The sequence below is a fragment of the Vombatus ursinus genome, unplaced genomic scaffold, assembly GCF_900497805.2.
Source record: "Vombatus ursinus unplaced genomic scaffold, bare-nosed wombat genome assembly UNPS02007284.1, whole genome shotgun sequence".
NCBI classification, from domain to species: Eukaryota; Metazoa; Chordata; class Mammalia; order Diprotodontia; family Vombatidae; genus Vombatus; species Vombatus ursinus.
Genome location: NW_020947062.1, coordinates 15,018,070 through 15,032,538, shown reverse-complemented (window position 1 = coordinate 15,032,538; position 14,469 = coordinate 15,018,070). Strand labels below are relative to the sequence as shown.

General features: G+C 43.6%; 1 protein-coding gene across 1 annotated transcript in view; it reads left to right on the top strand.

Annotated features, from left to right (window-relative positions):
- AKT1 (AKT serine/threonine kinase 1) overlaps positions 1-13,867 on the top strand; it is a 134,041-nt gene extending 120,174 nt beyond the window's left edge. Inside the window, exons 13-14 of the mRNA XM_027849188.1 lie at positions 7,006-7,108; positions 12,310-13,867. Coding sequence (XP_027704989.1) covers positions 7,006-7,108; positions 12,310-12,389 — 183 coding nt within the window. The 3' untranslated portion in view covers positions 12,390-13,867. The remainder of the gene's footprint in view (positions 1-7,005; positions 7,109-12,309) is intronic.
- Positions 13,868-14,469: the final 602 nt, after the last annotated feature.

The window sequence follows — 14,469 nt, the reverse complement described above, 5'->3', positions numbered from 1 at the left end:
CCGCCTCCAGAGTTGGCTCAGGCCTTTCCTTTGTTTCCCTCCACTTATGTGGGCCTGGAGCCCACCTGCATCCTAGAGGGAAGGTGACTCCTCAGCCTCCATCTTCTTGCTAGCTCCTTCTGGCCTCCTTGCTGACTCCTGGATAGGGATCCTGGGGATGGCATGGGGTGGCCTGGCAGGCCTTTCTCTACCTCTCCTACCAGCCCATGCCCAGCCAGTGGAGTTTTTTAATTCACCTAGATTCTCCTAGCTTGAGTGTGAATACCTTGTCATTCCCCTCACTGTTCAAAACAAAAATGGAACTTTTTTCTTTCTTTAAATATTCTTTTTTCTTTTTTTTAATTCTTAACTTGAACACCAAAAAAAATAAAGGCATGTCACAACACACAGCTCAGCATAATAAAGTAGTGTATATGAAACTATGAATCTCCGTTTCACACTGTTTGCTTTTTAAAAATAAAGAAGTCAGGGCAGCTAGGTGGCGCAGTAGATGGAGCACCAGCCCCGGAGTCAGGAGGACCTGAGTTCAAATCTGGCCTCAGACACATGACACTCACTAGCTGTGTGACTGTGGGCAAGTCACTTAACCCCAATTGCCTCACACACACACAAAAAAGTCTACAATAAATTCTACGCTTTACTTTCAGAGCTGCCGTGTTTGTCAGTATTTCCTTCTGTTCTCTTTTGTGCATTTTTAAAAAATGTTACAATACCCTTCTTTTTCTTTTTTCTTTCTTTTTTTTTTTTTTTTGCATTGCTGTTGCTATCTCCTCCCCCATTAACTTTAAGAAAGAAAAAGAAGTGTGTGGGGGGAGGGGAACTTATAAAAAAGCATAGCCAAGCAAAACAGATCCACGGAGTGGCCATGTCTAATAATGTAGTTCTCTATACCTTGTATCCATTCCACCATGTTTCATCATAGATCCTCTGGAGATGTGGTTAGTCACTGTTTTGATGATAACAACAACAGCAGTAATAATAGCAGCCAACATTTATATGGTGCTTACTGTATGCCAAGCGATGTGCTAAGTGCTTCACAATTATTGTGTCATTAGATCATCACAACAACTTTGGGAGGAGTGAGGCAAACACAAGTTAAGTGACTTGCTCAGGGCCATACAGCGAGGCTGGATTTGAACTTGGGTTTTCCTGACTCCAGGCCCAGTGCTGTATCCACTGTGCCATCTAGCTGCCTTTGATCAGAGTTCTTAATTCTCTCAGTTATTTTTCTTTGTGATGTCATTCTTTTGGTTCTGCTTCCTTCATTCTGTGTTAGTTACTACTCAGGATTCTCTGGAATCATCTCTTTGGTCTTTTTTTTAAAAATATTTTATTATTTTTTTCCAATTACATGTAAAAACAGTTTTTTTAACATTCTTTTTTTTAAAATTTGAGTTCCAAATTCTCTACCTCCTTCCCTCCCCCTTCTTTGAGACAGTAAGTAATTTGATATAGGTCATACATGTGCAATCATGCAAAACATATTTTCATATTAGTCATGTTGTGAAAGAAAACACAGACAAAAACCAAAAAAAAAACACCACAAAGAATAAAGAAAGTGAAAAATAGTATGCTTCAACCTGCATTCCGACTCCACGAGTTCTTTCTCTGAAGGTGTATAGCATTTTTCATCATGAGTCCTTTAGAATTGTCTTGGATCATTGTATTGCTGATAAGAGCTAAATCCTTCACATTTGATCACCGTACTCTTTGTTCATTTCTTATAGCTTGATAATATCTCATTACATGTACGTACATTTACAGTTTGTTCAACCGTTCCCCAATTGCTTAAGAGGCAGCCTGAGATATCCCCTTAGATTCTAGTTCTTTTCTCCTCCCCTTCTTCCTCCCCCCAAATTCCTGCCTTCAGGATCAGGAAGTTTGTTTTGTTCATAGCTTTTCCCTCCCCATTATTATACTCCCACATAGTACCTCCTTCCCTCAGTCCCCACTTGTTGACTTGATGAATTTCTGCACCAAATTCTGTGCATGACTCTGTGTTATTTTCTTAACCCTCCTTGGTCAGTTTCAAATAAGAGAGGGGCTCACCTGATGCCCAGTCCCCTCACCCCTTTCTTCATGTTTATATATTCTTGTGCACCTCAGTTATAAGAAATGTCAGGTTCCATGCCCTTTCTACTTTTTTTCCACTAGTATATTCTTCCCTTTACCCTCCCTCCTCTTCCCTCTTTTAAATCGAAAGGACAGAACCAGTCTCCCCACCCACACACATACACACCTCCACCCAGGATCTCTGTTTTTCTTATTAAGATATTTATTTTTTACCTTTTGAAGACAAGGTTCTGAAGGAACATTTGTTTCTAGTCCCCTCATTAAAATGTGAGCACTCCCATCATCCTACAGCTCCTTACAGTGTCTCAAATGAATTTACCTTTCTAGGTTTCTCTGGACTCTTGGGTTTGTATTTCAAAATTCCTGCTCAGCTGTGGTCAAGCATTTCATCAGACATGCTTGCAGGTCCTTCATCCCATTAAAGATCCACTTTTCCCACTGTAGGATTATACTTAGCTTTGCAGGTTAAGTTGTTCTTGGTTATAAGCTTGTATCTTTCTTTACCTTTTGGAATATTGTGTGCCAAGATCTCCTCTGGTTTTTATTAGACACTGCCAGGTCTTGTGTGAGCCTGATTGCATAATTCCCTGGTACATGAACTGCTTCTTTCTGGATGTTTGTAATAGTATGTCTTCTTTGATGAGGGAGCTTTGGATTTTGGCAATGATATTAATGAGATTTTACCCTTCGGGGTTCCTTTCATTTGGTGATGATAGATTTTTTCTATATGTGCCCTCTGTTTCTGATAGATTTAGGTAGTTTATGATTTTGGGGGGAGGGGGAATTGGGGTTAAGTGACTTGCCCAAGGTCACACAGCTAGTTAAGTGTCAAATGTTTGGTCTGAGGCTGGATTTGAACTCAGGTCCTCCTGACTTCAGGGTCGGTGCTCTATCTACTGCGTCACCTAGCTGCTCCTATGATTTCTTGAAATAGAATATCTGGACTTTTTTTTTTTTTTTAATCATAGTTTTGGAGCAGTCTGGTGAGTCTTAAATTCTTTCTTCTTGAATTATTTTCCAGGTCAGTCGTTTTGAATATCAGATAATGTTATATTTTCTTCTGTTTTATCCATTGTTTGATTTTGTTCTAATATTTTTGCTGTTTCATGAAATCATTGATTTTCGTTTGGTCTATTCTGCTTTTCAGAAATTTCATTTCCTGGGCAAGGATTACCACATTCTCTTCTGACCTACTTATTCTCTTTCCAATTCTTTCCTCAAGAGTTCATTTCCTTTTTTAATGTCTTGCTTCATTTCTTCTAGGTATTCATGTATTCCTTGTGGAAAATCCCATTTTTTTCCTTTGAGTCCCTGTTTGCAGTTCTTGGAGTTAAATTTGCAGTGATTTTTTTTTTAAGTTTGAAAAAAATTCATTATTTTTACCTTTTCTTTTTTAAATTTTGAGTTCTAAATTCTTTCCTTCCCTCCCCCACTCACTGAGAAAGCAAGCAATATGATATCAATTATACATGTGAAATCATGCAAAATATATTTCCATATTACCCATGTGGCAAAAAAAAGGAAGAAAAATAAAGCAAGTGAGAAAATTATACTTCACTTTGCACTCAGAGTTCATCAGTTCTCTCTCTGGAGCTGGGTAGCATTTTTTTATCCTGAGTCGTTTGGAATTGTTTTGGATTGTTGAATAGATCAGGGCAGTAACCAAGTCACACACACAGTTGGTCATTGCCATTACTGCGTGCAATGATCTCCTGGTTCTTTGCAGTGATTTTTGATGCCATTTGGTGTCTTCTGTGATTTACTCATCACTTCAGCTTTAGTTCCTAAATTGAGGCTTTGTGTCAGGGACAAGTCCCTGCTGCTCTTTTGAGTGAGGTGATCTGGTCTGTTTCTTGGTCCCCTTGGTTCTTGCACTGACCTCTACTGCCTGGGATTCAGCCTCCTTAGAGTCTTTGAAGTTCAGAGCAATGGATCTTCAGCATTTCAGGGCAGGGTTAGGAACCTCAGAGCCCCTGGGCCCGAGCAGGCCCAATCTGAGGGCTGTAGGAGCTTTCTGACAACCCTGGTTGCCTTTAAGGCAATTGCTGCCTCTGGACAGAGAGCCCATAGGCTACATATGTTTTGTGTCTGGTCAGGCCCTGAGATCGTCTCTGGATATACAGCCTTACAGGCTACGTGTGTTCAGTGTCTGGTCAACCTGGGATGGTTGACGCTGACCCTGCTGGGGGTTGAGGATGGGGCCTGCACTATTGTCCATGGGCTGATTTTTGTGTGTGTGCAGTTCTGGAGTAGAAGATGTCACTTATTGTAGTTTCTCATTGTGTTTCTTGAACATTTTTCAGTCTGGTGCTAACTCCAGGGTGCTGCTGGAGTAGGGATGTGGGAGCTGGGTGGTCTGATTCCCATTCAGATGGCCATCTTGGCAGGAAGACAAACATAGAGTTTGTTATTATCAACTAGAGCATGGGGTCAGAAAACTGTGCCTGGGACCCATGAGCTAAGAATGATTTTTAAATTTTTAAATCAAGTTTTCTTGTATTGAAAAATATAAAAACCAATCTTGGCTGGTCTGAATTTAGCCCTCGGGCCATAGTTTACTGAGGCTAAAGTAAAGAAAGAAAATTAAGGAGCACTCCTAAAGTCTTACCCTTAGATAACAGCAACTCATTGTATGATAGTAATAACAATAATACCTAATAGCTAACATATATATAGTGCTTTAAGGTATGTAAAGTGCTTTACATATACTACCTTATTTAGTATATATTTTATTATACTTGTCATGCCATATATTATATCATCTCACATATCACATATTATGTCACACATGATATGTTATGTCATGTCCTACTGTATATTACATTCTATTCTGTTCTATTATATATTATGTTATATATTACATTGCATCATGTCATTATACCTTATATTACATTATATATCTTATCCTGTTATATATATCATATTATATCATATCATAACATTACAGTATAGTATAATAATGAGTACTAGGCTTAGGAAACCTGGATTCATTCAAATCCTGGCCCTGACTTTTTTCTCTTTGTGTGACCGTCACCTTTGGCATATTATTTAACTTGTCTCACCCTGTTTCCTCACCTGTACAAAAGGTGAGTGTGTATTGCATATATAGGTAGAGGTATATATAGGTATTTAAAAGAAGATACAGGGTGATTTTGAGGGCTCCCTTTTATATAAGTATATTAAGACTTATGAAGTACATTGATTACAACATCCCCATGAGGTGCGTTGTTAACAGATTATCCCCATTTCGCAGATGATGAAACCAGGTCTTAGAGAAGTGAAATAACTTATGGAGTTCTCCTTCATCTGGCTGGGGAAGCCAGCACAACTCCTCCATAACCAGCTGCCTTCCCATCTAGTGAATATTTGGGCCTGACCCTGCCTTGCATTTCAGAAGACCCCCTCTCCTCTGCCTCGCCCAAATTCCTCTCTATTTCAAAACTGACACCCTCTTTGAGTTTTGGGTGAGGCTTCAAAGTGCTGTCATTCAGATAATTATATGATTTCTGAAGTCTCTTCCATGCACAAAAAATATCTAGTTCATCTTCTTCATTCAGCAGGTAAAGAAGCTGAGGCTTTGAAAAGGAAAGTGACTTGCCAGAGGTCCAGTAACAAGTCCTGGCAAAGCCAGGGTTGGAGCCCAGACCTTTTGGCCCCCACTCCCCCTGGCCACCTTCCCAGAACACCTTGTCTAATCAGTACTGGAATGAATGGATGTAGGCAGTTTGGTGCCGTTTGCCTCTCTTTGCCCATAACCCACCTGGCTGATCTGTCTTCTGGTCAGAGAGGAAGAGTTTTGCAAGACAGAGTACCTGGGCCTGGGTGCACCTGTGGTAGGCTACTTATGATTGGTAGATTGAAACGGGTGAGCAAGCAGTTATGAAGTGCCTACTGTATACCCTGTGTGCCATGCTTGGGATGCAGAACAATGCAGCCTGACAGCCTCTGCCCTCAAGGGCCTGATTATCTAACAGGAGAAGACACCTCATAAAGGGGGGCTGGAAAGGTCAGGGTGGGGGACACATAGAGGAAGTGGCCCAAAAGCCCAGTTTCTCTCAGAGCCAAGAACTTGGGGGCAGGGTCCAAAGAAAGCAAGGACAGTGTCCACAAAAGTCAATGAAGTATCAAATCTGGCCTCAGACACATAACACTTACTAGCTGTGTGACCCTGGGCAAGTCATTTAACTCCATTGCCTAACCAAAGGAAAAAAAAAAGTCAATGAAGTAGGTGTTTGGCACTACTCTAGCCTCTCTATCATCCTCTGTGAGTCAGGCACCCAGGGCTTGCTTGCTACTTCTGGGAAGTCCTGAAGTCTAGACTTTTCCTTTTCAAATCCTTCTTATTAAAAACCTATTTCGTGTCCTATCCTCCTGAGGCACTGTGCTTAGATACCAACAAGTGTTCCTAGGTTAATGAGTACTAAATCTGGAGTTAGACGACCTGGCTTTGGATCCTGGATTGGCCACTTACTAGGTTTGTGATCCTAGGCTCTCTGGGCCCCAGTTTGCCCATGAGAACATTGAACCAAATGATCTCTAAGGGTCCTTCCATCTTGAAATTCTAAGATCTTTCTGTATAACATCTTTGCTTTCCTCACAGGGGCCTCCTGAAGACAGTGCCTCAATTCTGTTGGTGGATTTTTTAGCCCATAGGGTAGGGAAGAAGTGGTTGTCCTCCTGGGCCTAAAGGCACTTAGCTAGGGGATAGAAAGGAGTGATCTTGCCTGGATGAACTTTGAGGAAGTCCAAAGAAATCTGCCAGGGTAAAGCCAGAGATGGTTTCCATCAAGGTTATTACTCTCAGGTCCCCTTCCCATGGGTGGGCAGCCAGCACCAAGGATATATCATAACAGATAAAGAATCAGCTTGTTAGAGGTGGCTTTAAGAACTGAGGATTCACACGCATTTCTTTCTTTTTGTCTCTCCCGGCAGCTGGTGCCTCCTTTTAAGCCACAAGTCACGTCTGAGACAGACACCAGGTATTTTGATGAGGAGTTTACAGCCCAGATGATCACAATCACCCCTCCTGACCAAGGTAAGTGCCAGGGCTTGAAAGGGCAGCTCCTGGGGCAGGACCTGGTGGCTCATGGGGGATGATGGAGGCCTGGCCTTTGGGGTGGTTGGGGTGGGAGGAGAGGAGCAGTATATGAGAGACTTAGACTAGAGAGGAAAGGGGTTGTGGGAAGACAGAGGCCAGAAATAAATGGGGAGGTAGGGGCTTGAACTAGGAGAGATGAAGCCTGGGATTCAGTTAAAAAAAAAAAAAAGGCTAGGGAGATGGAGGCAGAGATCAGAGGTTGGGGAGGACAGGAGAGAGTAGAAACCTGAACTAGAGGGATAAAGGCCTGGGCTAGAGGGACTGAGACTGGGACTGGGAAGGTAGAAGCCAGGCCTGGAGACAAAAGCTGGAGTTATTGGGGTGAATGGGGTTAGGTGGTTCAAGAGCTATCTTTGATAGCTCTTTGATGTTGACCTCTAAAAAGGGATGCTCGGAAGTGAATAGGTCTAGGAAGATATAGGTAGTGAGCCTGTTGTGGAGATGGTCCATTAGAAAAGCTATTACTTCATCATTTGTTAGAGACTTCCTCTGTGTCTAGGCTGGTATGCAAGTAGGATAGGACAGCAGTAATGAGCAGCGCTTGACAAGGAAGTAGGATATCTTAGCTTTAGTGCTTGGCTCTAAAATGGACTTGCTGTGTGACCATAAGGGAGTCACTTCTTGCCTCTGTGTTTCACTTAATTGCTCTGTAAATTGAGGGGGTTTAACAAGATGGTATTTAGGTATTACCTCTGACATTCTGTGTTTAAGAAGAATAAGAATAATTTCCATTTCTACAGTCCTTACAGGTTTACAAAGGGTTTTTCTTAGAGCGTGTATTGGATGGTACAAGTGTTATCATCAGTAGTAGTGGTGGTGGTGGTGGTAGCTGTGATAGTGGTAGTAGTTGTTGTTTTACAGATGGGTAAAATGAAGCTCAGAAAAGTTAAGTGAGTTGTCTAATATCCCAACAACAAACATTTATTAAGCACCCGCTGTATGCCAGTCACAGTCCCAAGCACTGGGGATATAAAAAGGCAGAAAACAATCCCTGCTCTCAAGGACCTCTCAGTCTAATGGAGAAGACAACATGCAGACAACTATGTACAAACGAGATTTAGATGGAATAAGTTGGGGGCAAACAACAACAGAAGGAAAGCACTAGGATTAAGAGGCAATCCTGAAAGGCTTCTTGTAGAAGGTGGGATTTTAGCTTGAACCTGAAAGGAAGCCAGGAGGCAGAAATGAAGAGGGAGAGCATTCCAGGCATGGGGCTAGAGAAAATGCCTGAAGTCTGGAGATGGTGTGTTTGAGGAACAGCAAGGAGGCCAGTGACACTGGATTGTAGAATTTGTGGAGCCCACGCGGGGAGTAAGATATAAGAAGATTGGAAAGGGGCAGCTAGGTGGCGCAATGGATAGAGCACTGGCCCTGGAGGCAGGAGGACCTGAGTTCAAATCTAGCCTCAGACATATACTAGCTGTGTGACCTTGGGCAAGTCACTTAACCTTGATTGCCTCTAAAAAAAGAAGACTGGAAAAGTAGGAGGGGCTCAGGTGGTGAAGGATCCCATACTCCGTATGTGTCATACCTGGGATTTGTGTAGAGGTCTCTTGGCTCCAAAGGGAGTGTTCCTTCCCCTTAGTTAAGGGCCCAGGGTCTCTTTTAAGTTCTGACCTTCATTTCACAGCTAATTCTACATCTTTATCCTGAGGTAGGAGAGAAAGTAAGAAAAGATTTAGGTTCATATGTGTTCCTGCATGACTCTTACATCTCACCCACGGTAGGGCAAACTGAGGAAATCCTATCTATCCCCAGATTTAGCCTGGTGACCCCCATTGAATGAGTCAGGTGACTCATTGAAGGCCTGGCCTGCTCTTCTGTTTAATGGAGAGTGAGGAGAGAGAAGACCAGTCAAGCTGGGAGGTCTCCCTGGAGACTGTACTGAGCCTTGCTTTAGATGCAGGCAAACGGTTATGGCGTTCCAGTGACAGCTGGAGGCAGAATGGGGTACTAAAAAGAATCTGGCTTAGGAACGAAGGAGGTCTGGATTCGTAGCTTGGTCATATCCCATTTCTGAACCTCCGAATCTTCATTTGTAAAATGGGATAATGAAGATTCCCACTGCCAACTTCACAGGACTTTTGAGAGGACTTTTGCCTGGCACATAGCGGGCGCTTAATAAATGTGTATTGAATTTAATGGATGTTTATTGAAGAATTGTTATTGCTTTGGGGACTCTGGTCTCTGGGGTCCCTTCCAGCTCTTGATTCATGTTCCAAGAACTCACATTCACGTGACCCAGCTTCCTTATTTTGCAGAGAGGGAAACTGAGGTCCAGAGAGGAGAAGGGTAGAAGTTTTGTAAATTTTAATTCCTCCGAGTTGTTGTTTTCCCTAACTCAAGAGAGATCCTCAGACTGGAGTCTGGAGAGGCTCAGGCTGAGGTATGGAGATGTGTCTGAGCCTGGTCGAATCTGTGGCCTCTCTTGCTTCTTCTCACTTTCCTCCCACCAGCCCCCACCCTAGCAAGGCCTTGTGGAGGGACCACCAGGCAGGGCTGGCCAAATCAGCCAGCCTCCCAAAGATGGGGCCAGCAGGCAGACACCTCCTGGTCCTCAGAGGCTCCCCTAAAAGGGGACTTGGGGCTACCCTGGTTCGTGGACGGGAGTGGAGCCCAAAGCTACAGGGCCACTCTGAGAGGGGAGTAAGGGGGTTTCCCACACCAGCAAGTCATGCCTAACCCCCAGCGCAGCCGGCGTCACGGCCTCCCAGGATGACCAGACAGAACATAGGTGGCCTGTAAGGCTCTTTGTCCAGAGGCAGCAAGAGGAAAGGGTTGTCTTAAAGACGCCCAGGATTATCAGAAAGCTGCTGTGGCCCAGACCCCTAAATGTACCAGATTCGCCCCCTTCGTTTTACAGATGGAGAAACTGAGCTTCAGAGAGAGGCACTTACTTGTTTGAGGTCACAGAGTGAATTCGTGGCAGCACCCAGGAACAGATAGATGCCAGCTCTCCTCCCTCCAGGAGCGGGAGTCTCGTGTTCCCAGACAGTTGGTCTTTTAAGACAAATTGAGCTCGGTTTCTTGCTCAGCAGGGAATTCTTTAGACTTCAAAGTTTTATTTCCTTCAGATTTTTTTTAGTTCTAAATATAAAAAATATAAATATAAAAAGGGGGTGATAGTTTGTTTTCTTTTACGAGTGAATTATCTGGTCTCCCACCGTCTCCCGTCCTAACTGTCACTAGTGTTTGGCACATCCCTCAACTAATGTGCTGTTAGAGCTAGTCCTGCAGGCAGAATTTCCTGAGGTGGGCCATCTAGTTTCAGGGAAGTCCTTCTGTGGCTCTCAAGTACCCCACAGGTCATCCAGAAGTGTCCAGAACTTCTCAAGAAAACCTAAAACCACCCTTTTTGTTCATTTTTGAAAATTCACTAGATAACCAGAATTCAAGAATAGGTTTTATATAAGGAAAATTATTTTTATTATCATAATATATTATAATTGTATAATTATACCATAATGTAATTATACTATATATAATCATATTAATATCAAACATAAAGGTTGTGATTACACATTAGATACATTAAAAGTATTAGACAATGTAGAGTACATTTATCTTAAAATGCTAAAAAGCATAGAAATAAAAAAACCTTTCTTCAATATAATCAAAAGAATCTATCATATAAAAAACAGAAAAATGAATTGAAATAATTCACTGATACACTAAAATGGTAGGAAGAATATGAAATAAATTCACAAAAATCACCCATATTTTTTGTATATTTCTAACAACATTTAAAAGAGCAAGTCTATAAAATAACAGCAAAATGCATTCAGTATCTGCATATGAACCTACCAAGAAATTGACAGGAATGATATAAATATACCCAAATAGAAAGCAAGTCAATCTATGTGGAGGGTCAGCTAGGACTTGGGGAAGGCCGGGGAGGTGAGTGTGTGGATCTCCAGGAGATGGTATCAGGGCCCAGTGAGACTTGAGGCGCTGAGCTGAGAAGGAATAGGCTGAGGGGCTAGTCTGGGCTCTACCTTCTATGGGTCACCTGAGAGCTGTAACTGTGGAATGATTTGAGCAGAAGCAGACCATTTGTGTTCCTCCTCACAGTGCCCTGAGCAGCACCTGTGAGTTTAATGCTGTGAGCCCTGTAAGACTGATGAAGAATTGGCTGGACAATCCCCTGGAAGAAGAGGATCAGGCACTAATAATTCTCCTAGGGGAAAGCAGTTTGGCCTTGGGAGTCAAAAGGGACTGGCTTCTAGTCCTGGCTCCATTGGTAACTCGTTGTGTGACCTTAAACAAGTCTTTACTGACTCTCTAGCTGCTAAATTTGGAGATCTGGGTTGAATTGTAGCTCTGCCACTTCGAAAGCCAATTATGTGACCTTGGGCAAATCTGTTTTGAGAATCTCTGCAAAACAGGGAGCTTGGCCTATGTGGCTTCTCCTGCCCTTTCCAGGTCTAAATCCATGATCCTCAGTTTCCAAGTCTGGCTGTGGCCTTTGTTGTCCCTCCCAGGTGTTTGGTTAGGAGAATAGCAGATCCTTTATATCTAAAGCCCCTGCGCCCACCTAGCCAGGATTCAAGGAAAGGTGATAGAATTCAGACTAGTTGGGTGGCTCCTTGTCAGACTTGGTCTGTGTCTACCACATAGTAAGGGCCCCCAAGGCCTTGAGTATCTCTGTGGACTTTTAACTGTTCAGCTAGGGTTATATTTGGAATGAAAGCAAGGGGAGACGAGAAATTGTAGAGGGAAAAGGAAGGGGGAAAGTATTTCTTAGGTGCCTACTATGTGCCAGGCGCTAGGCTAAGTTCTTTAATAATATTTGATCTATACAGCAACCCTGCAGGGTAGGTGCTATTATTGTCCATTTTACAGTTGAGGAAATGGAGTCAGACAAAAATTAAGTGACTTAGGATCATCCAGTCAGTAAGTGTCTGCAGTCTGATTTGGACCCAGACCCCATACTCTGTCCACTTCATTACCTAGCTGCCCACCAGACGGTACAGATGGGTGAGAAGGAGAAGAGGTAAGACCAGGGAAGAAAAAGAGAGTGTGTTAAAGGAGGGACAAGGGAGGAAAGGTGACCGACCTCCAGGTGGCCTGCCTGTTGTGACTCGTGCCCATGTACTTCATGCTCAGCATCTTATTCCACTGTCTTCTCTCCTTTCCAGATGACAACATGGAGTGTGTGGATAACGAGAGACGGCCCCACTTTCCTCAGTTCTCATACTCTGCTAGTGGGACGGCGTGATGTGTGGCCACCCCGCCGGCATCCATTCTGAAGCAAACACATGGAGGGCCAGACTGCATTCGGGGGACTTGGGCTTCAGCAGACACTAGGGAACTTCTTGTGTTACCTGACTTACGAACGATGTTGCTTTGTACAACACTTTAGATTAATTTCTAGGAAGTTTCACCATTGATTTGTATTTAAAAAAAGAGAAAGAAAAATTCTCTGATGTGTTTTTGAGAGGAACCGAAGCAATTATGATGTTGTCATTTTCATGCCATCAGGACCTAAGGGTCGGAAAGAACATGTTAAAAAAAATGTTCATTTTAGGAATAAGACGTCTAACATATCAGCCAGTTTGAATAAGAAAAATCCCCCTCATCTTTTTATTTATTTCATCTAGCTTTTTTTTTTTTTCACCTCTATGTTGCCTCGGCACTCAGAACACCCGGGTGGATGGATTTAGAAAGATGTAAAGACATTTGTCGCTAGTGCAATAATTAACCTCAGCAGCAAGATGAACAGACTCGGAGGGCCGAGGAGAGCTCGGGGGTGGGGTGGGGGCGGATCCTCACCGCCCATGCAGAGAGACCGCCTCCCAGAAGGAGCCGAGCCAGTGGCCTCAGGCCCTCTACAGCCCCAATGCGATGGCCACAACTCCTGATGTGGGGCGAGCGGGATGGTTCAGGGAGGCTAATCGAGGTTCTGCATAGGAAGTAATCCTAAGTTGTCATGGGGAGCATCTATGGACTAGATAACTGTTGGCACCAACTCCCTGGCAGCCTCCTCCACCTCCCCCTCCCTCATCAGGCCTCATGCCGCATGGGCCATGCACACCCAACCGGAATTCCTCCAGTGAAATAAATATTGGCACTGAGCCCCCCCTCCTAATTCCTCAACTACCTTCTGAGGGTAGGTGGTGAGTTCCTGGATGTGAGTATGTAGGAAAAAGCCCCCTGTAACCTCCTATAATTGTGCCCAGGCCACATTCAGTCTCAGCGAAGCTTTTTTTTTTCCTTGGGCTATGTATAACAAAAGTACTTGAATTTGATTTTTTCCTCTGTATTCAAAGGAATATGATGTCAAAGTACATGGGGGGGTGTATCTTGTTAACTATATTGTGGACAGGAGCTACTCTACCCCACTCCTCCAACACACACCATCCCCTTCCTCACATTTCATTGTCCACATCATCTTAGTAACTTTCCACAAACAACATCTCGCTATGTTTCCGGCAAGTGCCCGGCTCTCCCATCGTAGGTTATATTCTTTCTAGTTTGCTTATGCACCACTCCCCGACTGTCCAACCCCATGAAATGAAATGTGCTGCTGGCATGAGAAGCTTCGGCCGCAGGGCACGCCTCGCCTCCCCCACCCCCACCCTCACCCCTCACCTCTGTCCATGGCATTTTTTTATAATGTTCAACTTTACTATTTTTACTATTATAATATGGAAAATTTCCCTCAGAATACTTCAATAAAAATTGCTTTACAAGTTAGGCCCTTGTTTTCTTGAAAACTGTGCATCAAATGAGAGGGGAAGGTGTCAGATGTCAGCAGGGGGTAAAGAGAAGATAGAGGTATGTTTGAATGAATGAGTGAATGAAATAGCATTTACTAAACACAACTATGTGCAAAGCACTGGGGATGCAAGGAAAAGCAGTATTTAAATCCCTTCTCAAGAAGCTCATACTCTGATTTTTTTTTTTTGAACTGGTTTTTTTTTGGGATGTTTTTTCAGGTTTTCAATACTGTGGCAGCTAGGGGGAGATGCTCAGCACCTGTCAAATCAGTTGCCAGGCTGCATCTCTGAGATTGCTTCCCTGGATGCTGGCTACAGAGACAGGGCTGGAGGCAGGACCCTGAGGTTGGAGGCAGCACTGATAGGGCTGGAGGCAGGACCTCGGTGGGGGGGGGTGGAGGGCGCTGCTGCTGCCCTGGCTGTTGTGCTCAGGCTCTTGGCCAACCCCATCTGGGTCTGAGGGGAGGTGATGGTCAAGGTGGTGTGGATGGTTTGACTTGCAGGCCATATCCTGCACTGCTTCAACAAGAATGAATGCAAGAGTCGAGGCAGCTTCAAGCAGGAAGGGGTCTTAAAGTT